This window comes from Ranitomeya variabilis, chromosome 1 (genome assembly GCF_051348905.1).
Source record: "Ranitomeya variabilis isolate aRanVar5 chromosome 1, aRanVar5.hap1, whole genome shotgun sequence".
Taxonomy (NCBI): domain Eukaryota; kingdom Metazoa; phylum Chordata; class Amphibia; order Anura; family Dendrobatidae; genus Ranitomeya; species Ranitomeya variabilis.
The window spans coordinates 765263053-765285957 of record NC_135232.1 but is presented as its reverse complement, the minus strand read 5'-3'; the positions used below and the strand labels follow the sequence as shown (position 1 = coordinate 765285957).

General features: G+C 42.6%; 1 protein-coding gene across 6 annotated transcripts in view; it reads left to right on the top strand.

Moving 5' to 3' along the window:
* Window positions 1-22417, top strand: part of TBXA2R (thromboxane A2 receptor) — a 218747-nt gene extending 196330 nt beyond the window's left edge. For all 6 annotated transcript variants that reach the window (XM_077271916.1, XM_077271920.1, XM_077271915.1 and 3 more), the window contains one exon: window positions 21601-22417. In XM_077271916.1, the coding sequence (XP_077128031.1) occupies window positions 21601-21870 (270 nt within the window). In that variant the 3' untranslated portion in view covers window positions 21871-22417. The remainder of the gene's footprint in view (window positions 1-21600) is intronic.
* Window positions 22418-22905: the final 488 nt, after the last annotated feature.

Here is a 22905-nt window from a genome sequence, read left to right as displayed (position 1 = left end):
CATAACAGTACAACTGGCCAACAATGAGTTAAATGCATCTCAGAAGAAGGGAAGAAAGGTGTTGAGCCATTTTTTTTTCTGTAGTCTGCTTGGTCTCTTCTTCCCTCTTTTTTTCTGGGTGGCTGAGGAGTCTTGTGCTAGCATGGATGTTCAGGGATTGGCTTCTCGTGTGGACCAGCTTGCTGCTAGGGTACAGGATATTTCTGATTATATTGTTCAGACTCCAGTTTTGGAGCCTAGGATTCCTAGTCCTGATTTATTTTTTGGGGACAGGTCCAAGTTTTTGAGTTTTAAAAACAACTGTAAACTGTTTTTTGCTCTGAAACCTCGATCCTCTGGTGATTCCATTCAGCAGGTTAAAATTGTCATCTCCCTGCTGCGTCGCGATCCTCAGGATTGGGCATTTTCCCTGGAATCTGGGAATCCGGCCTTGCTTAATGTAGACGCCTTTTTTCAGGCTTTAGGATTATTATATGATGAACCAAATTCGGTGGATCAAGCGGAGAAGACCTTGTTGGCCCTGGTTCAGGGTCAAGAAGCAGCAGAGTTGTATTGTCAGAAATTTAGAAAATGGTCTGTGTTGACTAAATGGAATGATGATGCTTTGGCGGCAATTTTCAGAAAGGGTCTTTCTGAATCCGTCAAAGATGTTATGGTGGGGTTTCCCACGCCTTTCGGTCTGAGTGATTCTATGTCTCTGGCCATTCAGATTGATCGGCGCTTGCGGGAGCGCAGAACTGTGCGCGCTGCGGCGTTGTCCTCAGAGCAGATGACTGAGCCAATGCAGTGTGATAGGATTCTGTCTAGAACGGAACAACATGGATTCAGATGTCAGAATAGGTTGTGTTTTTATTGTGGCGATGCTTCTCATGTAATTTCAGTCTGCCCTAAGCGTACAAAGAGGATCGCTACTTCATTTACCATCAGTACTGTACAACCTAAATTTCTGTTATCTGTGTCCTTGATATGCTCATTGTCATCATTTTCTGTCATGGCGTTTGTGGATTCAGGCGTCGCTTTGAACTTAATGGACTTTGAGTTTGCCAGGCGTTGTGGTTTTTCCTTACAGTCTTTGCAGAACCCTATTCCTTTAAGGGGCATTGATGCTACACCTTTGGCTAAAAATAAGCCCCAGTTCTGGACACAGGTGACCATGTGCATGGCGCCAGCCCATCAGGAAGATTGTCGATTTCTGGTGTTGCATAATTTGCATGATGCTATCGTGCTGGGTTTTCCGTAGTTGCAGGTACATAATCCTGTGTTGGATTGGAAGTCTATGTCTGTGACTAGTTGGGGATGTCAGGGGGTTCATAATGACGTTCCTTTGATGTCAATCTCCTCTTCTTCCTCTTCTGAAATTCCAGAGTTTTTGTCTGATTTTCAGGATGTATTCGATGAGCCCAGGTCCAGTTCTCTCCCACCGCATAGGGACTGTGATTGTGCAATTGACTTGATTCCAGGTTGTAAGTTTCCTAAGGGCTGACTTTTCAACCTGTCTGTGCCTGAACATACTGCCATGCGGAGTTATGTTAAGGAGTCTTTGGAGAAAGGGCATATTCGGCCATCTTCTTCACCATTGGGAGCGGGTTTTTTTTTTTGTTGCTAAGAAGGATGGCTCCTTGAGACCCTGTATTGATTATCGCCTCTTGAATAAGATCACGGTCAAGTTTCAATACCCTTTACCTCTGCTTTCTGATTTCTTTGCTAGGATTAAGGGGGCTAGCTGGTTTACGAAGATTGACCTTCAGGGGGCATATAATCTTGTTCGAATTAAGCAGGGTGATGAATGGAAAACTGCATTTAATACGCCCAAAGGCCATTTTGAATACCTTGTGATGCCATTCGGGCTCTCTAATGCTCCATCTGTTTTTCAGTCCTTCATGCACAATATCTTCCGGACTTATCTTGCTAAATTCATGATTTAATATTTGGATGACATTTTAATTTTTTCCGATGATTGGGAGTCCCATGTGGAACAGGTCAGGATGGTATTTCAGATCCTTCGTGATAATGCCTTGTTTGTGAAGGGGTCTAAGTGTCTCTTTGGAGTGCAGAAGGTTTCTTTTTTGGGCTTCATTTTTTCTCCCTCATCTATAGAGATGGATCCGGTTAAGGTTCAGGCCATTCATGATTGGATTCAATCCACATCCATGAAGAGCCTTCAGAAATTTTTGGGCTTTGCTAATTTTTATCGCCGTTTCATTGCTAACTTCTCCAGTGTGGTTAAACCCTTGACCGATTTGACGAAGAAAGGCGCTGATGTGACGAATTGGTCCTCTGCGGCTGTCTCTGCCTTTCAGGAGCTTAAACGCCGATTTACTCCTGCCCCGGTGTTGCATCAACCGGATGTTTCTCTTCCGTTTCAGGTTGAGGTTGACGCTTCTGAGATTGGGGCAGGGGCCGTTTTGTCTCAGAGGGATCCTGTTGGTTCCTTGATGAAACCATGTGCATTCTTTTCCCGTAAATTTTCGCCTGCTGAATGCAATTATGATGTCGGCAATCGGGAGTTGTGGGCTATGAAGTGGGCATTTGAGGAGTGGCGACATTGGCTTGAGGGAGCTAAGCATCGTATTGTGGTCTTGACTGATCATAAAAATCTGATTTACCTCGAGTCTGCCAAGCGGCTGAATCCTAGACAGGCTCGATGGACCTTGTTTTTTTCCCATTTTGATTTCATGGTCTCGTATCTTCCGGGTTCTAAGAACATTAAGGCTGATGCCCTCTCTAGGAGTTTTTTGCCCGATTCTCCTGAGGTCCTTGAACTGGTCGGCATTTTGAAAGAAGGGGTGGTTCTTTCTACCATTTCCCCTGATTTACGATGGGATCTTCAGGAATTTCAGGCTGACAAACCTGACCGCTGTCCAGCGGGGAAACTGTTTGTTCCTGATAGATGGACTAGTAGAGTGATTTCTGAGGTTCAGTGTTCTGTGTTGGCTGGCCATCCTGGTATTTTTGGTACCATAGATTTGGTGGGTAGGTCCTTTTGGTGGCCTTCTTTGTCACGTGATGTCCGTTCTTTTGTGCAGTCCTGTGGGACTTGTGCGCGGGCCAAGCCTTGTTGTTCCCGTGCTAGCGGGTTGCTTTTGCCTTTGCCGGTCCCTGAGAGGCCTTGGACGCATATTTCTATGGATTTTATTTCTGATCTTCCGGTTTCCCAGAGAATGTCTGTTATCTGGGTTGTTTGTGACCGGTTCTCTAAGATGGTTCATTTGGTGCCTTTGCCTAAATTGCCTTTCTCTTCTGATTTGGTTCCGTTGTTTTTTCAGCATGTGGTTCGTTTGCATGGTATTCCGGAGAATATTGTGTCTGACAGAGGTTCCCAGTTTGTTTCTAGGTTTTGGCGGGCCTTTTGTGCTAGGCTGGGCATTGATTTGTCTTTTTCTTCCGCATTTCATCCTCAGACAAATGGCCAGACCGAGCAAACTAATCAGATTTTGGAAACTTATTTGAGATGCTTTGTGTCTGCTGATCAGGATGATTGGGTGGCTTTCTTGCCATTGGCCGAGTTTGCCCTTAATAATCGGGCTAGTTCGGCTACCTTGGTTTCGCCCTTCTTTTGTAATTTTGGTTTTCATCCTCGTTTTTCTTCGGGGCAGGTTGAGCCTTCGGACTGTCCTGGTGTGGATTCTGTGGTTGACAGGTTGCAGCAGATTTGAGCTCATGTGGTGGACAATTTGGTGTTGTCCCAGGAGGAGGCTCAACGTTTTGCTAACCGTCGTCGGTGTGTTGGTTCCCGGCTTCGGGTGGGGGATCTGGTTTGGTTGTCTTCCCGTCATGTTCCTATGAAGGTTTCTTCCCCTAAGTTTAAGCCTCGGTTTATTGGTCCTTATAGGATTTCTGAGATTATTAATCCGGTGTCTTTTCGATTGGCCCTTCCGGCCTCTTTTGCTATCCATAATGTCTTCCATAGATCTTTATTGCGGAAATATGTGGTGCCCGTTGTTCCCTCTGTTGATCCTCCGGCCCCTGTGTTGGTTGATGGGGAGTTGGAGTATGTGGTTGAGAAAATTTTGGATTCTCGCTTTTCGAGGCGGAGGCTTCAGTACCTTGTCAAATGGAAGGGTTATGGCCAGGAGGATAATTCTTGGGTTTTTGCCTCTGATGTCCATGCTGCTGATTTGGTCCGTGCCTTTCATCTGGCTCATCCTGATCGGCCTGGGGGCTCTGGTGAGGGTTTGGTGACCCCTCCTCAAGGGGGGGTACTGTTGTGAATTCTGCTCTTGGGTTCCCCCCGGTGGTTGCTGGTGGTAATGCAGTTGTCCCTGGGTTGCAATCCTGGGCAGGTGTTCCTGCTGATTGCAGCTCTGACTGGGGTATTTAGGTGTGCAGGATTCATTAGCCATTGCCAGTTGGCCATTGTTCTTGGAGGTTATGTATCTCTGTCTGGTTCCTCCTGCCCTGCTGCCAAATCAACCAAGATAAGTGTCTGGTTTTGTTTCTGCTGCACACATGTGGTGTGCTTTACAATTCAGTGCTATTCATTGTTTTTTCTTGTCCAGCTTAGACTGTGTTTGGATAATTTCAGTCAAGTTGAATTCTCAGGAGATGCAGAGATACATTTCATGTCTTTAGTTAGATGTGGAATTTTTGTATTATCTGCTGTGGATATTTTTAGGGTTTTAATACTGACTGCTTAGTATTCTGTCCTATCCTTTCCTATTTAGCTAGCATGGCCTCTTTTGCTAAATCCTGATTTCTGCCTGCGTTTCCTGCGTTTGTCTTTCCTCTTATACTCACAGTCAATATTTGTGGGGGGCTGCCTATTCTGTAGGGATCTGCTCTGAGGCAATATAGAATTCCCATTTCCATCTGTAGGGGTATTTAGTCCTCCGGCTGTGTCGAGGTGTCTAGGATGTGTTAGGTACACCCCACGGCTACTTCTAGTTGCGGTGTCAGTTTAGGGTTTGCGGTCAGTACAGGTTCCACCTTCTCCTGAGAAAGTCTCATGCGGCTCCAAGGTCACCGGATCATAACAGGAGGCCACGTTTCCTAACTCACTTGTGCTTATAGTGTGGTGCAGGCAAGATCCCACATTTCCTAATCTAACTAATTTGTGCTAACAGTGTTGTGCAGGCAGGAGGCCACATTTCCTAACTTGCTTGTGCTTATAGTGTGGTGCAGGCAATAAGCCATATTTCATAATTTCAATCATTTGCGTTAATAGTGTGGTGCAGGCAGCAGAATGCCACATTTTAAAAAAACCACATACCATAAGATACGGCCTTCCCAAAACCCTGTCTGATGACAAATGCACATCTAGCAGGATGCAGCAGGCCTCCACTAATAAAGGCAAGGAACAGCACAGGTGCAAACTACTGATAACAACAGCCACCCCCACACCTACCAGTTTATGGAGGGGTTGGCTGCCTAGTAGAAAAAATCGCACATTGATATGGCTTGCATAGGACGCCAGTCACACAGGTAAGTGTGATGCAAAGTGTCTGGCCTGAAGCCTACTAATGACGCCTGTCATGGTTCTCAACACACAGAGAACATAGTTGAGCATACAAAAAGGACTAGCTCTTGGAAGATGGGAACTCGAGCTGACCGTGAGCTAAACCTATCACAACAACTGAAAGTAGCCGGGTAGCGTGCCTACGTTTTATCCCTAGACGCCCAGCGCCAGCCGGAGAACTGACTGACCCTAGCAGAGGAAAATACAGACCTGGCTCACCTCTAGAGAAATTTTCCCCAAAAGGCGGACAGTAGCCCCCACAAATATTGTCGGTGATATTAGAGGAAATTGACATACGAAGTATGAAAATAGGTTTAGCAAAATTGAGGTCCGCTTACTAGATAGAAGGAAGACAGAAAAGGGGACTTCACGGCCAGCTGAAAACCCTATTCAAAATTCCATCCTGAAATTACTTTAGAACTCTAATATCAACTCATGACACCAGAGTGGCAATTTCAGTTCACAAGAGCTTCCAGTCTCAGAAATATTCAAACACAGAGAACTGGAACAAAAATGCAAACAAACTTAGGACAAAAATCCAACTTAGCTGAAAGTAGTCTAGGAGCAGGAACATGCAACAGAAATGCTTCTGGTAACATTGTTGGCCGGCATAGAAATGACTGAGGAGCAAGGCTAAATAGAAACTCCCACATCCTGATGGAAACAGGTGAACAGAGGAGATGACAAACCCACGTTCAGTACCACCAGTGACCACCGGGGGAGCCCAGAAACCAAATTCACAACAGACGCCCTTGTGTTAACAGGCGGGCTGCCAGCACTATAATATGCAACACACAGGGACAGACGCCCTAACAGCCCAAGCCAACAAAAACAAAAACAGGCCTGGCTACAGTACATCCTGCAAAAAATGATATGATAAAAAGTGCAAAAAATTATTGCATATGATATAATACATTAAATGAGGTATTGGTTAATCTTTTGGCCAAAATAGATACGCTCGTAACCCACGTCAAGGGTCCCCATACTTGCGAGTCCTAACACTAATATCAAAAACAGCTAACATAGAAAAATTAAAAAAAACACAAACCATAAGATACGGCCTTCTAAAAACCCTGTCTGATAACAAATGCACATTTACCAGGATGCAGCATGGAAATAAATGCAAGGAGCAGCACAGGTGCAAACTACTGATGGCAGTAGTGTGATGCAAAGTGTCTGACTGTTAGATGTGCATTTATCATATGCATTAATTTTTTGCAGGATGTAGCTAGGCCTCTTTTTGTTGGCTTGGTCTACTAGGGTGTCTGTCTCTGTGCGTTGCATATTATAGTGCTGAGCAGCCCACCTTTTAATACAAGGGCGTCATTAATAGGCTGCAAGCCAGACTCTTTGCATCACACTTGCCTGTGTGTCTGGCCTCCTATGCAAGCCATATCAATGTGCAAATTTTTTTTACTAGGTAGCCAACCCCTCCATAATCTGGTAGGTGTGGGTGTGGCTGTTTTTATCAGTAGTTTGCACCTGTGCTGCTCCTTACTTTTATTAGTGGAGTCCTGCTGCAGCCTGCTAGATGTGCATTTGCTATCTTATCAGACAGGGTTTTGGGAAAGCTGTATCTTATGGTATGTGCTTTTTTAATTTTTCTAGGAGGCTCAGTGGTTAGCACTGCAGCCTTGCTGTGCTGGAGTCCTTGGTTCAAATCCCACCAAGGACTACATCTGCAAGAAGATTGTATGTTCTCCCTGTGTTTGCGTGGGTTTCCTCCGGGTACTCCGGTTTCCTCCCAGATTCCAAAGACATACTGATAGGGAATTTAGATTGTGATCCCCAATGGGACAGCAATGTTAATGTGTGCAAAAATGTAAAGTGCTGCGGAATATGTTAGTGCTATATAAAAAAAATAAGAATAAAGAAGAAGAAGAATAAAGGCCACATTTCACAATCTAAATTGTGCTAATAGTGTGGTGCAGGCAGGTGGCCACATTTCCTAATCTAAATAGTTTGTGCTAATAGTATGGTGCTGGCAATAGGCCGCATTTCATAATTTTAATCCTTTGTGCTAATAGTGTGGTGCAGGCAGGAGGCTACATTTCCTAATCTAAATTATTTGTGCTAATATGTGGTGCAGGTGTTAGATGCCCAAGCGAGGTAGTCATGAGCAAGCTCTGGTCCCCACTCATTATGACATCCTACAGACAAGGGTGTCTCCTTCCTGGTGTCCTGCTGTGTATGTGGGTCTTTCCACTTACTTGTGGCCAGCAGGCCTCTTCTAAATCCAGGAATCCCTCTTCTGGAACCAGGGCACAAACAGTCCAGGAGACACGTGGTTCAGAAAAAAACAAACTTTTACTTAGAGAATGGCAGTCTGCACAATAGTTACAAGCAGGTTTAAAGGATAAGGTAAGGTCCACAGGGTTGTCATCATTCCCCTTTCTGGCTTTCCTAGCCCTTGGGGATGTTCCTCACCTCTAGTAGCATTTTCGGATTGTGATACCTTCCACCACATGTAGTCTGAGTCCATCTTTCTGTCTACCTTCACAAGCTGAGTGTGTCCCTGGCCCCCAACATCCATCTCGAGGTTGCCCATGGCCATTAGGTGGAATCACATGAAAGGTATTTACAGCAATCATCTGTCCTGAATATTGAGCTCGCATCATCTTTAGCAGCCTACTACCCCTGCTGCATATCTACTCCTGCCTTCGCATTAACTAAACTGTCACTTCCTGCCTCTGCCTCTAACACTCAGTTCCCCCCTCCCATCTGGGTTGGCCACTACAGTTAACCCTGTCCCAGCTAACTGCAACCCCATGGGGTATCTTACTAGTATCACATACAAGTACATAAACACATTTAACCCTTGGGGGTCTGGAAGCAATCCATGAGCTTCTAAAATCATTACATTCCCCTATACTTTAATCATGGTCGTCCCTGACCAGGCCAAACCTTAAAATGAAAAGTTAATACAAAAACTAGGCAGTTTGAACATTATTTATAAAACACTGATGGCGAGTTGTCCTCGACGTCCCCTTCTTAGAGCCGGCCCTTCTCAGTTAAGGGCCCTGGAAAAACAACTGTGATAGTCCATGTCCAATAAACCTTTCAATACTACTGGTCCTTCTCAGTGAGGACCCACGAAACAGTATGTCCATGTCCTGTAATATCAATATGTCCTTAGGCCAATACTTAGATGACCCGCAATTAAGACGCTATCCACAATGGTGTAATCTGGGTTGGGGTAGATGTCAACAACCCACTGAGAGCACCGTCTTCCACTATTCCAGCAGAAAAAGGTGCAATAGGCACAACAAAACAAAGAAAACAGTTCTATAAGAAAAGCAGGTCTATAAATAGTCACTTAAGTAAACTTCGGACTCTTCTAGTTCAGAGGGAAATGTAACAGTCCCTTTTATTTCTTTTTTACCACAAGAGTCCATAACAGTTCTGGCTTCAAGACAGGGGGCACTGCCCTCAACAGAGATAAACTGCTACTGCAACTTCAGCAACTCTTTCTCCAACTCTTTTTCAACAACAACCGGTGACCTCATAAGCCGGTTAAGGCTTGGCACGGGCCTTCTTCCTCTCCTCCATTCGGTGGGGGATGGCAGTCTCCTCCATTTCCAAGGCTGGTCTGGAAACTTTTCCGGACAAGGGCTAACCTCTGCGGCAGCTGCATTCCCACAGCCCACTTGAGTAGACCCATAACTCACCATGTTGAATTATTGGTTCAACTGTACTGTGGCAGCTCCAGTCCTGACCTCGGGCTTCAGAGCTGAAGTGGTGAATCCACTTGCTTCTCTTTGGAACAGATCTGCCGCTGGGTTTCTAGGACGGGTCCCCGTCCTCTGGCCAGTTGTTCCCTGATCACTGGCTTCTCATTACACTGATCCAACTCTTCCTCCTTAGGGTTAGATGTGCTTCCCCTGGAAAAGACCTGAATCCTTGTGGGGCCTCCATGACCAATTTCTGCCAAGCCTCTTCTGCCTCCGTGGCCTGACCATGCAGGGCCTCTCATTGGGCCATTCAGGTGAATACCTCCCGATCCTTTTCTAGGTTTTTTTCCCAGGTATAAGGCCGCTCAACCGCTGCGGCGTACCATCCCTTTTGGCATTGGCACTAAAGAAAATAGACAATTTCTCCTGGGTACAAGCTGTGCAGGTGGGAAGGAAGATTGTTCCGTTTCACTGCATCACGATTAATGTAAACCCAGTCCACTGCTTTCATTTCGGTCCCTGGAACGCTATCATCTTCAGAACCTTCCAACCCTTCCATCGTGATCGGCTTCTGAGCAACCAGTACCAGATCTGCAACCTCCTTTCCATCAACCTGAGCCACCGAAATGCCCTCTGAGGATTCTCCTGCTTTTGCTGCAAGAACTGCTCCTGCTGGTATCTGGCTAAAGCACATGATTTGCAGCTCATGTGTCAGCAGTCCCACATCCGGCTGTGGCAGCACTGACCACTGAAGTACCGGTGGTGGCAGCACCAGCTCTGGGGCGGCTCCTCTCCTTGGCTGACTGCTTCCTACAGCCCCAGTGGTAATTGTCCTCTCCATCCCATCCTCGCTTCCTCCTCCCGAACTCCAATATCCATTGCGAGCATTTGGAGTGTACTCAGCCATTTTCACCTGGAGCTCCTTGCGACGCATCTTTCTTCCTCCACACTGAAGACAAAATGGAGCCGAATGCCTTCTGATAGTGTGCTTCCTGTGCAAATGAGTCCACTTCTTCCTGGGATGAACTTCTCATGTGACCACCGAGTCACACTTCCGTCTTGGGGTCTCCACCTCCAGCCATTTTCACACACAGTGGGCCACGCCTCACGCCTACCTTCGGAATGTACCTCCTATTCCGGACAGGTTTTCTTCACCGGGCCCATCTTTCTTTGGGCAGTTACTCATGGTGGCTGGACATCTTTTTGCACTCTCGGGCACAAAACAGCTGACTTGTGCCGGGAAAGATGTGGGCACAGTCCAGCAGTTTGTCTTGATCACCCTACTCCACCCTCTCTCAGGATAGCAGCCAGTCCTTGGTCCTGCAGTTGTGATCACTAAAAAGAATGTTTCCGCCTAGACATGCCAAAGCTTCATGTTTCGCTGCTGTCATCTGGTTGGTTGTGAAATCTGAGCCGATCAAGGCCTTGTTTATTTTTAATGATGACCCTACAACAATATTGAGTGAGGGCTGCCTGATGACTCTATAAACATTTTGAGTGAGGACCACCTGATGACCCTATAAAGATTTTGAGTGAGGGCTGCCTGATGACCCAACATTTGAATTGGCTTTTTGTTTAATCTTAGTATACAGTATGTGGAGGGTGCAATAGGGCTTACTAGGGCTACCGACGCTGAAGGAGGGCGCCATCATGTCTACAACTAAGGTGCCAACCTCCACTGGCAGGTAAGGTGATTGTACAGGGCTTCTCTAGGCTAGACCCTGCTAAGTTATTATACTCCTTTAGACCCCCACCTGTTTGCAAATTGTTGTACCTTTATTGCGCCTTCATTTTTTGATTTTTTGATCTTTTAAACAGACTAACAAAAGTAAATTTTTAGAGTTTTTTTACCTTGGTGTTTAATGAATTTTGAGACCCTATTACTTTCTAAGAGGTTTTGTCTTAAATATCTGGGCTCTAGAGGCAGTCTGGGGGTTGAGTGTCTGGAAAGAAACACTCCAGAGAAATGGTTTGCGCTGTGTTTTAGGCCTGATCCGCAGCTCGTGCTAACCCTGAGCGGGCTGACCCCGCTACTACAAGGACTGTACCTAGAGCTACCATTTTGTTTTACTTTGCTGTTTTGCCCAGAGGACCGTGTTTATTTTGTGCCTAACCCTTGGTTTATGCCATATTTAATAAACCAAGTGCATCCTTTAAGCCGCAGTGTTCCCGTGCCTACCTCCGTGTGCAGCTGAGTAAGCCTATCTACCACACTGTATTTTTATTTTTTCTATCCTTATTTCCATTTCTATATCTATATCTTTTTTCTCCATTATTGTTTTGCACTTTTGGAGCTATTAAATTTCCCAACTGTTGGACTTTATGGAAGACAAACATAGGATTATTGGGAATAAATTCCCCCATTTTGGGATCATGCTTTAATAAAGGCCAAAAACTGTTTACAATATTTTTGAAAAAACTATCTTTGCATTGTATTGTGTAATAATGGGAATATTATGTAAATGTTTTACTTGTGAGGTTATACCATCCTGGTTGCAATCTTTATTTGGGACATTCATAAATTGTGATCTTTTGAAGTTTTGGGTGTCACTGACTCACTGGTCTGACACAAGTTGGTCTGTTGGGTGGGATGCTACTCCTTGAATTGCTGCATCCAGAAAAGCTTGCGCATATCCATCTATTTTGGAATTGCTTCTATAGGAACTATGCTTCTTCATAAAACTCTTTTTCAGATGTGCAATTACGCCATATCCTGGGGAATTGGCTTTTAGGTATATTTGTCAGACATAATGGCAAATGGCAGATAGTAGTAGTAATAAAACTGTTTGAATCTACTGGTTTCCAATAACATTTTGTGCAAAGAACATTGTTATCAATAAAAATGTTTGTATCTAAAAAATGTACATCCAAAATACTATATGTAGGTATAAACTTCAAATGGAATTCATTGTTATTAATTTCTTTAAGAAATTTATTGAGGGACTCCTCTAAACCTTTCCAAATTAACCCATTACTTGCCAAATTAGCAATTTTCATATTTTTTTTAATGACAGATTTTTAATGATTTGGGTCCTAATGAATCAGAAACATAATTTGCAAAATTTTTTCAAGTATGGATTTTTCAGAAAAGGGCATCCCAATATTCAATTAAAAATGACAATGACATGATTTCCTATTTTGTAAACATTCATTTTATAAACTCAACACAAAAAATTGGACCTAATTATAAAAATTATAAAATCTTAGTTGCTAGAAGCTAAAGATTAGGCGTCCCAAAAAAAGGACATTGGTAGATAATGGGTTAAGATGATATAATCAAGAAAGCATCGCCACGTGGCCAGGTCACCCCCACAGTGTGCCCCCAGGGTAGATTGTATGGTGTTCCCACCCACCCATGTAGAGGTTGGCATAACTTGGAGAGAATCTGGCCCCCATGGCGGTCCCCCTTAGATGGCGGTAAATATCCCCATTGTATACAAGGTGATTATAACACAGTATAAATCATATACTATCTCCAATAAACTCTATTTGTTTGGTTTGATATTTACTGCACGTTGAATGGACCTGCACAGCTTCGGGTGAATCACCGGCCAGGACTCCGTGAATGCTTTCACTGTGATTGACGCCCAGATAGTTTCATTTACCTCAGAACACAGGGTCATCATACGTACTTTCCAGAGTTATATATATATATACAGTATATATATATATATATATATATATATATATATATATATATAAAAACATACCTTTGTTGATGTACAATTTTCTTCCTATAAATATATACATTCTTTTGTACAACTGTACATTGATATACATATGTATTGTAGGGATCTGTACTCACTCAGCTGCGGTTGAGGTAGGCACAGGGAGCGATATTGCTGAAATGTCCAAGCGAGTTTATTAAAACAGCATAAACTGCTCTGAATAGAAAAAAAACAATTGAACAGCCTTTTCTAGTGAAGGGATCTAGCTGGAACGAGGGATGCAGTGACGGATAGGAGGCAGAGCAAGAGTTAGTAGGTTTATTTACAGGGGAGATACTCCACACAGGGAGGTAAAAAGTCAAACAAAGTAAAGGTACAGCAAAATGCTACAGTTCAAAACTCAATAATTAGGTGGCAAGCGTATCTTCACACTGCAGTTCTTGCTGCACATTAAAGAGCGCCATCTTCTGTTGGCAGTGGTCAGTCTCCGGTACCTCCCACTGCCCCTTGTTTATATACTCATGTGGCTATTAAAGGCATGGGCCACAGTCCGGTGTGAGCCCAACGTGGCTCTTTAACTATATTAGCTAGAGGTAGTCAGGTAACAGACAGTCAGGACAACTCTTGTATGTCTATATCAGGGTGCGAGTGTCAGTCCTATGCGTTATCTCTCTTGGGCAACGCGTGTGCGGTACTCACGGTCACGTCGTGTACAGCAACTGGTACTCCCTGGCTGTCACTGGGCACACACCGCACGTCCCACTCTCCCAGGTCCCCACTGTTGGCGGCGTGTGACGCTGATCTGTTTGGCGCTAGTGAGCACTCCACTCTATGTCTGCTGCAACACACGGCTCGGCTCTGCTCTGTGTGCACGGCTCTGCACATCTTTGTTCTGCACGGCTCTGCTCCGCTCTGCACGGCTCTCTCTACAAAATGGTGTCCCGAACCCCTTGTCCAACTGCAGCACAGCCCGTCTCACCAATTCTTTCCTCATGCAGCAGGGGAAGGTCCGCCTCTCTCAGGCTTCCCTCCGGAAACAGAGGATGCAGCCCCTTCAGTTCTGGACAAGGCATGCAGGTACCCGCGGTCCGGTGTATCTCCTTACACCAGAACAAAGTAACAAACAGAAAAAATAAACAGTTCATTTAGTACTGCTGGTCCACCTGCTCAGGTCAGTGTCTTTAGCACACACACACAATGGAAGTCTCCACACCTCCAGCCACAGACACTGAATGAGGCAATTGGCCTTCATTTTATTAGCCACACCACGCCCCTAGGGTTGGGATATGTGAGCGGTCATTTCCGCCCATCTCTTATGACCGCTCGTAACACCCGGCCCTCAAATGGAAAAATAACTCTCTCAGGACAATACGTGCTGGAGCATACTTCTGAGCTCAAATCACCACCGCTAATAGCCGCGATGACACATATCTCCCCTCCAGGACTTGTCCAGCGGCCATCTTACAGTATACAGTGGGAAAAAAAGTATTTAGACAGCCACCAATTGTGTAAGTTCTCCCACTTAAAAAGATGAGAGAGGCCTGTAATTGACATCATAGGTAGACCACAACTATAAGAGTCAAAGTGAGAAAACAAATCCAGAAAATCACTGATTTGGCAAGATTTATTTTGCAAATTATGGTGGAAAATAAGTATTTGGTCATTATAAAAAGTTCATCCCAATATTTTGTTAAATATCCTTTGTTGGCAATGACAGAGGTCAAATGTTTTCTGTAAGTCTTCACAAGATTGGCACACACTGTTGGTGGTATGTTGGCCCATTCCTCCATGCAGATCTTCTCTAAAGCAGTGATGTTTTTGGGCCTGTCACTGGGCAACACGGACTTTTAACTCCCTCCAAAGATTTTCTATAGGGTTGAGATCTGGAGAGGGCCAGGCCACTCCAGGACCTTCATATGCTTCTTACGAAGCCACTACTTCTTTGCCCTGGTGGTGTGCTTGGGATCACTATCATGCTGAAAGACCCATCCACATTTCATCTTCAAAGATGGAAGGAGGTTTGCACTCAAATTCTCACAATACATGACCCCATTCATTCTTTCATGAACACGGATCAGTCATCCTGGTCTCTTTGCAGAGAAACAGCCCCAAAGCATGATGTTGCCAGCTCTTTGGTCTTCACCATAGTGGAGTTTGGAGTGTGACTGTTTGAGGTTGTGGCAAGTGTTTTTTATACTGACAGCAAGTTCAAACGGGTGTCATTACTACAGGTAATTGAGTGGAGGACAGAGGAACCTCTTAAAGAAGAAGTTACATGCCTGTGAGAGCCAGAAATCATGCATGTTTTTTGTGACCAAATACTTATTTTCCACCATAATTTGATAAATAAATCATGCCAAATCAGACAAGGTGATTTTCTGTATTTGTTTTCTCATTTTGACCCTTATAGTTGTGGTCTACCTATGATGTCAATTACAGGACTCTCTCACCTTTTTACGTGGGAGAACTTGCACAATTAGTGGCTGACTAAATACTTTTTTCCCCACTGTATATATAAACTGATTGTTTTTTATTGGATTGCAATTGCATTTCAAGCCCCTGTTGGGCTCTTTTCTGCCTGTTTGTAATTTGTCATGTATTGTTTATCGTGGGTACACTGAAATAGCGTCCACAATTGATCAACACACTGATTATTCATATATCACCTGTGCAGACCACCAGTTGCTTGTTCTTTCAGTGTCCCCTTTTCCTTGATATTTATGTTGTTCATTATTATTACTCTGTTCAAATTTAGTATTATTAATGTATAACCATATAGTGCATAGGCACATAACCAACTCTTTCTCTACTATACGGGAAAGGATGTTTCTTAACCTTTTTTACTGTAAACTGCAATTTCTTATGTTTTATTGTTAGTCCTTAGAACAGAGTAATATATGATGCCATTGTCCACAGCAGCGATCTGGGGTTTAGAGATGCTTCCAGGGTTCTTCCTCAGACTGTTCTCCTTCCATTCTGCACTTTCTCCATACATTTCAACATTTTCACTGCACCTCCTTGAAGGCTCTGCTGGGAAAATGCTTGGATTTCACATTGACTCCCATTATACTCATTAGTCAAAACGAACATGTGAGTATTAGGAATTGCTTGGTTCGAGTAATGGCCACCCAAGCATTTTAGTGCTCGCTCATCCCTAGTGGTCACACTTGACGTTGAAAAATTAATGCATGGCATTTCATTAGCACCGTCTGCTACTTACCCTATTTATTCCTCTGGAAGCAGTAAGAGTATACATAATTTTGCACACACTGCTTCTGCAGTTTGGACTAATTGTTGTTAAATGAATAATGACACAGCATAATTTGTCAAGTGTTGTTTATCTGACGTTATTTACCTAATGTTAAGACCTTCTAAAGACTTGACGGTATTTCTTAGCATGTACTGATTCATACAGTAACACCATGGAATTTTACGGGGGGGTGTACTTAGTTTTTAACAAGACTGTTTTTCATACTTTGTTTCCCATCAGTAAAGCTAAAATAGTTTATTCTGTGTTATTCTTCAGTTGGTCCTCCTTACAGTGTTTCCTTGTGTGAGAATAAATAATGTCACATTTGCATCATACATCTGGTCTGAATTTAGGACGTTTGCTCATAGATCTGCAATGTTGCCTAAGAATCAACAATCAAATTTGTTCCTGCTGATGTAGACATTCTGTCGAAATTCTGACTCATAAAGCGTGACTCAGTGAGCATAGAACTATTAAAGGGATTGGCAATGTTCTCTTTATTTTAACTAATGTGTTGGGGACATGATTTTGTGGCCCTTACGAATATAGAAGTTTTATAGGTTTTTATCCTATTTGTAAGTCTAACCTTTCCCTCACACTGCGCAAAGGATTCTGTTCTCAAAACTGCTGCTGGTGGAGGAGCATCCATGGACACATTCAATGACCCAGGATTACAGAACGGGACATACGTAATTGCCTCAAGATCAGGAGATTTCCACAGATGGACAGCATATCTATAAATTGCTTCCAAATGAGTATATATATCTCAGATATATAGTGATTTAACAGAACAGTGCAATCAAATTAGTGATAATTTAATCACCATACATCTCTGTGCAGTACATACAAGATAATATATAGTTGGATAAAAGGGATAATTACCCATATGTGCAAAAGTCCCGTCTGGATCCTGGTCACCTTACCCTAACGGGCATTTTGCGTGTGATTGTTACCGCTTTCTCAGGGGGCGTGGCTTAATCAGGATCTCAGTCCGATTTAAGTAGTGATTACATCCGATCATGTGATCGTCAGAAAAAGTGCAAGTGCGCATGTGTGAAACGCAGACAAACTTCCTCCCTGCGTCTCAAGCCTCAACCCAGGCAAGAGAGCCACGATCACGTGAGTGGGCCGGCTCCACACCCACACACCGTGACACAGGGCCACCGCTGAACAGGGAGTGAGACAGAAGGAATTTTGCATGTCTGCGTGTACATGTGCAAAAATATGTTTGACAATAATGTGACTAATTGCTCATATGTGCAAAAAAGTGCAGTGTACTAAATATATTAACAATTTCATAGGTAGCAATACAAAACATCTGCCCATATAAATAAGCCAATGAGCAACATTATAAAAATAAAAATGACATCAATAAATACTGTTGCCACAAACAATGAGAAATAATGTATACTATAATATACAAACACATTGATAAATAATTAATGAATTGTAAGTTTAAGATCCACATAGACAGGCCAATTAAATCAATCACATACTGTGGATCTCCAACAAGTGACTCATTTCATATCACAAAATTAATTAATTACTTATCAAAATCCACATACACAAATGAGTCCACTTACAGATCTTTATGTCTCCTCTCATTTGAGAGCAGCATGAGGTAGGCTTGAATCCTTTGATGTATCACTTAGATGCCAGGGTGCAGCTGCTCTCACAACCAGAGATTATAAATGTAGAATGCAGCAGAGCTGAGAAAGCTAACCCCACCCACATCAGACTTTCAATGTATATGTTCTGTTGACAGTGAGCTGCTTATCACAGGAGGGCGCGCAGTCGCCTGCAATTCAGACCAGGCATGATAATCTATTAGTGATAAAACCTTCAGTGTAAGTAAATAACAGCACACAACCTGATATATTACAAACCTGAATTCAGTGTTTAACCCTTTTTTCATACTGTGCTTACATTATATAGCAATAATTCCCTTTAACCCCTTGTGTGTTTGTATTTTTGTTTTTCCTCTCCCTTCTTCCCTGAGCCATAACTTTTTTATTTTTATGTCCACATAGACTTTTGAGGGCTTGTTTTTTGAGGGACCAGTTGTACTTTTGAAAGAAAATTGTCATGATCCTATGGTAGGATTTGAGCAGTAGCCTTGGGGGTTAATGCTGCTGGCCTCCCTTTGGATAGGGGAGGGCTTTTTATAGGAGGCTTGCTTCCTTGTCAGTTATACTTCTGCCCTCAGCTGAGTTAAGTGACCCCTGTACGCTTGTGTGTTTGTGCCTTGTGCCTGCCTTGTGAGTGTGCATCCCGTTTTGTCTCGGCCTGTCCTCCACGTCACACTTGCCTGTCGATTAAGTTCTGTCTGTGGATTATCTGGTTCTCTGAACCCAGCTTGGTTTCTGACTTCCCTTTCAGTTGTTCCCTCGGCTCTGGTATTACTCACTCAGTTTCCTGACACCCATTTGTACCCGGTTACTATACGCTTGTCGGCTCCCCAGCCGGTCACCTCCCGCGCCGGTCACCTCCCGCTTGTAACCTTGGAGCTCCGCTGTTAGCTCTGGGAGCTCCGGCGGCTGGTCCCGCCCTGGCTCCTCCTCCTGTGATCACATGCCGCAGGTCCTGCACGCCGGCAACCGTGCCATTCTGTGTCTGCGGGTGCTGTCTAACATTCCCGTTCTGCTGTACGGGACTTGTGTCCGGACCTGGACAGGTCGGTTACGGGGTCCCTGATATAAATATTCACTTGACCATATAGTGTACTGGAAAACTGAAAAAAAATTTCAAGTGGGGAGAAATTATGAAAAAAATGCAATTCTCGCATTTTTTTTGCAAATCGTTTTTACCATGTACATTTTGTGGTAAGAATGACCTCACAATATGTTTCTCTTCATAAGTAAGATTACGGTGATACTAAACATGTCCAATTGTTTTAATCAATTTAGTGGTTGAAAAAACATCAGAAGTTTGAAAAAATATACAGTGGGGAAAAAAATTATGTGGTCATCCACCAACTATGCAAGTTCTACCAGAGGCCTGTAATTGACATCATAGGTAGACCACAACTATGAGAGTCAAAATGAGAAAACAAATCCAGAAAATCACTTTGTCTGATTTGGCAAGATTTACCGTATTTTGCAAATTATGGTGGAAAATAAGTACAGTGCCTTAGAACTTTTCAACCTTTTCCCACACATTTATTATAATTTTGGGGGAAGAATGAACAACAAGTGGAACACAATTGTGAATTTGAACGAAATTTATTGGTTATTTTAATTATTTTTGGAAATTCAAAAACTGAAAAGTGGGGTGTGCAATATTATTCGGCCCCTTTAACCTAATACTTTGTGGCGCCACCTTTTGCTGCGATTACAGCTGCAAGTCGCTTGGGGCATGTCTCTATCAGTTTTGTACATCGAAAAATGAAATTCTTGCCCATTCTTCATTGGCAAACAACTCGAGCTCAGTGAGGTTTGATGGAGATCGTTTGTGAACAGACTTGTGGTATTTCCTGAGGAAGGAGTCATATGCACTCTGAAACGCGTAGAATAAACCATTGTTCAATTGTACATTTTGTCTGTTTTGGATGAGCTGACAGCGAGGATCATAACCCACAAATCCTCCTATTCAGCTACGCATGTCGACCGGTGGATCTGCGGCAGCCAGCACTATATGCTTATGAATATTTTACATCAGGTGAGCAGTTACATTACTGGCGAATCTTCTCTTAAATTGTGAGATAAGACACTATCTACGCTTTTTCTTTCCTACAAGGTATATTACTAGAAGTGAAAAATGGAGAAAGGCAGAGGTGAAAAATAGAGGTGGCACATGTGAAAAAGAGAGAGGTGAAGAAGTAAAAAGGGGAAGAGGAAGAGGTGAAAATGGAGAGGGGCAGAGGTGAAAAGGGAGAGGGGCAGAGGTGAAAAGGGAGAGGGGCAGAGGTGAAAAGGGAGAGGGGAGAGGTGAAAACAGAGAGGGGCAGAGGTGAGAAATGGAAAGTGGCAGAGGTGAAAAATGGAGGGTGGCAGAGGTGAAAAAAGGAAAGGGAAGAAGTGAAAAGGGAAAGCGGAATAGATGAAAAGGGACAGGGGCAGAGGTGAAATGAGAGCGGGGCAGAGATGAAAAGGGAGAGGGGAAGAGGTGAAAAGGGAGAGGGGTAGAGTAGAACTGTGAGGGTCCTTTTAAATGTATGTTACTGAAACACCACAGCATTTTCAGAGTAAAGCATATCTGCTTGAAATGATGTAGCTGGACTAGGATTCATTCTGTCTATAGTCCTGGCAGCATGAATCGCTTTGAGCAGTTTTTTTTTTAAACACAGTGTTTAGTGCTTTACAGCATTTTAGTTTTCAATTATTTTTTTTTTTAAACTTAGTGAGAAATTCATGCCCCTGAAGCACTACATAACAGCTGTGTATTCAGACATTGTACAATAGATTTTCATCAAGCATCTGGATGCATCTTTCCTTACTTTCTCACTTGACTGAATATGATTACTAACACTAGTTTGGATCCATGATGTCTACTCTCTATATGTGTTAAGTAACAGATCCAGATGCACTTCTTTGTAGTTATTCCAGCAATAAATACCAGACTTGAGAAGGAAGCCTTCTTTCCATATATAGACAGCAAATGTTCTGGCATCTAAGGGCAGCAAAAACTTGATAACAAGAAAGTAAATACTCCACAACTTATTTTTAGTTAAGAAGTATAATCCTACTGAAATACTGTTTTTGAAGTCTTGAGTTACAGAAGTTTTTTAACTTTGCGCTTTACAGATATGTATATAGTTGTAAAGATAATACTGTGTACAATGAAAACAGCATAAATTTTCCAATTAATTTTATCAGCGCTATAAAAAAAATCTCTGAAATTTAGCTTCAACATTTCCAAACATTTCTTTTCATATTCTTATCAAAGGATATGTAAGCGAGTGGTATGTGAGAGTGTTATACAGATGCCGAGATTGACTGCAAGTCTCCTGATCCGAGCTAACTGACTGACATGTATGATTCTGTTATTTCCGGTCAGGAGACTCGTTGTGGGATCAAGAAACTCTTGATGTCTGAACTCAAAGTAAGACTTGTATAAATAGAAAGTGACCAATATTGGCAACAAGAATTGCTCAGAGATATTTCCAACAGATGCTTCTTTTTTCTTAGAAAATTAGGGGTTGGTTCACGTAAACTTTTATTCCACAATACCAAGAAGATGCAAAAATTTGTGGAGTAAAAGTGTTGTGGCCTTTGGCAGTGTATTCACACCAGTTTCAAGCAGCTCCGTCAAAATGGTCGAACTGCGGAGAAACCGAGGCAGGATGGGACATGACAATGCTCATTTGCAAAATTCAAAAGTGCAGATGTTTTTACACTAGAAATGGTATTCTAGTCTTTGAATAATTTGGTGCATCTTACTTCAGCGAGCTCTGCATTAATACTTGCATGCACAATGCCAGTCTTGATGAATTGGCCCCTAAGAATTTGGTAGGTTACATTGTCCCTGAGACATGGGTTCAATACACTGTAAATAATTGTTATACATTTATATTTGTTTGCAGATTTTAACTCTGTCTTTACCTTTTACATTTTTCAGATTTTCATAGTGCAAACAGTTGTTCAGCAACCCAATGATGAACTCATGAATGGAGAAATTCCTAGAGCTACAGAGAAACTGCTTCTAATTTTCCTTCGAGTGGCAACATGGAATCAGATATTAGATCCTTGGGTTTATATCCTATTTAGAAGAGCAGTTTTAAAAAGAATTTACCCAAGTCTGAATTCCCGTCCCTCAATTATATCTTTATATCCAACACTTACCACTTCCTTACGTCGGAAATACACTCATGAATCAGTCATAAATTAGTTATAGCATTGCCAACTACCCTCCTTGTAAAAACTGCTTATATTATATGGCATATAACATAGAGAAAGTAATCTAGCCAGCTTTAATAAACCTTCTTCACTTATTGGATAGATCTTAATGCAAGTTACTGTTGTTTGCAATACTAATATTCACCATCGTCATTTACAGAAGTATCAGTGAAGACAAAGTTCCAGTTTACAGCTTGTTTTGTGTATTCTAGAGAAGTGTGTAGAATTTTATTGACAGGCAGCCATGATTTTCTTTCCTGAGAGATAACAAGATCAGGTAAAAAAAAACATCTTGTCGCATCCTGTTTTCATACGTATTTTGTATCATCAAGAAATTGACTCATAAACTGGAGAAAATATGACATTTATAGGCCTCAGTGAAATAAAATATCAGATACCTCACTTGAGTTTTAAAAATAATTGCTCTACTACAAACAATCCTTTCATGCTAGGTGATTTTTTATTTCTGAAATGCAGATGCAATGTGTTGTTTCCTGTTAAATATTTATGAAAAAATAAAATAAAATTAGTAGAAGATGTGTAAAGTTTTTAAATATTTCATAACCAACTTGTCAAGAACTGTGATGATGTTAATAAAAAGGACTTATTACTTCATCAAAAAATATAAGTGAAATACCTTGCAAACCTTTCTGAGTACCCCCGATCCTGCTGCATTTTTCTGTTCTGTGCTGCATCACAGCATTGAAGAGATATACACAGATGTTGCTTTTGGAGCGCAGCATGTGAAATCTCTTTTTTCCGACCAACTCGGCATATTGTCAGAGTCTTCTCTAAGGCCGTACTCTCTCACCCTTCTCTTCCGGCACTGTCAATTGTAAAGGAGTAGAAGAGCACCCCTTGTGAAATCATGTGTGTTAAAGTAATGCTTTTACTTAGGTTTTAAGTGTGTTTTATCTAGCTTGGGCCTGTAGTAGTTAGTCTGAAGAAAGAGTTATCTATTAGACCTGCTCATTGAGGGAGGGGATAAATGGGCATAGGCACTTGTATTTCCTGTATGTAGAGGAGT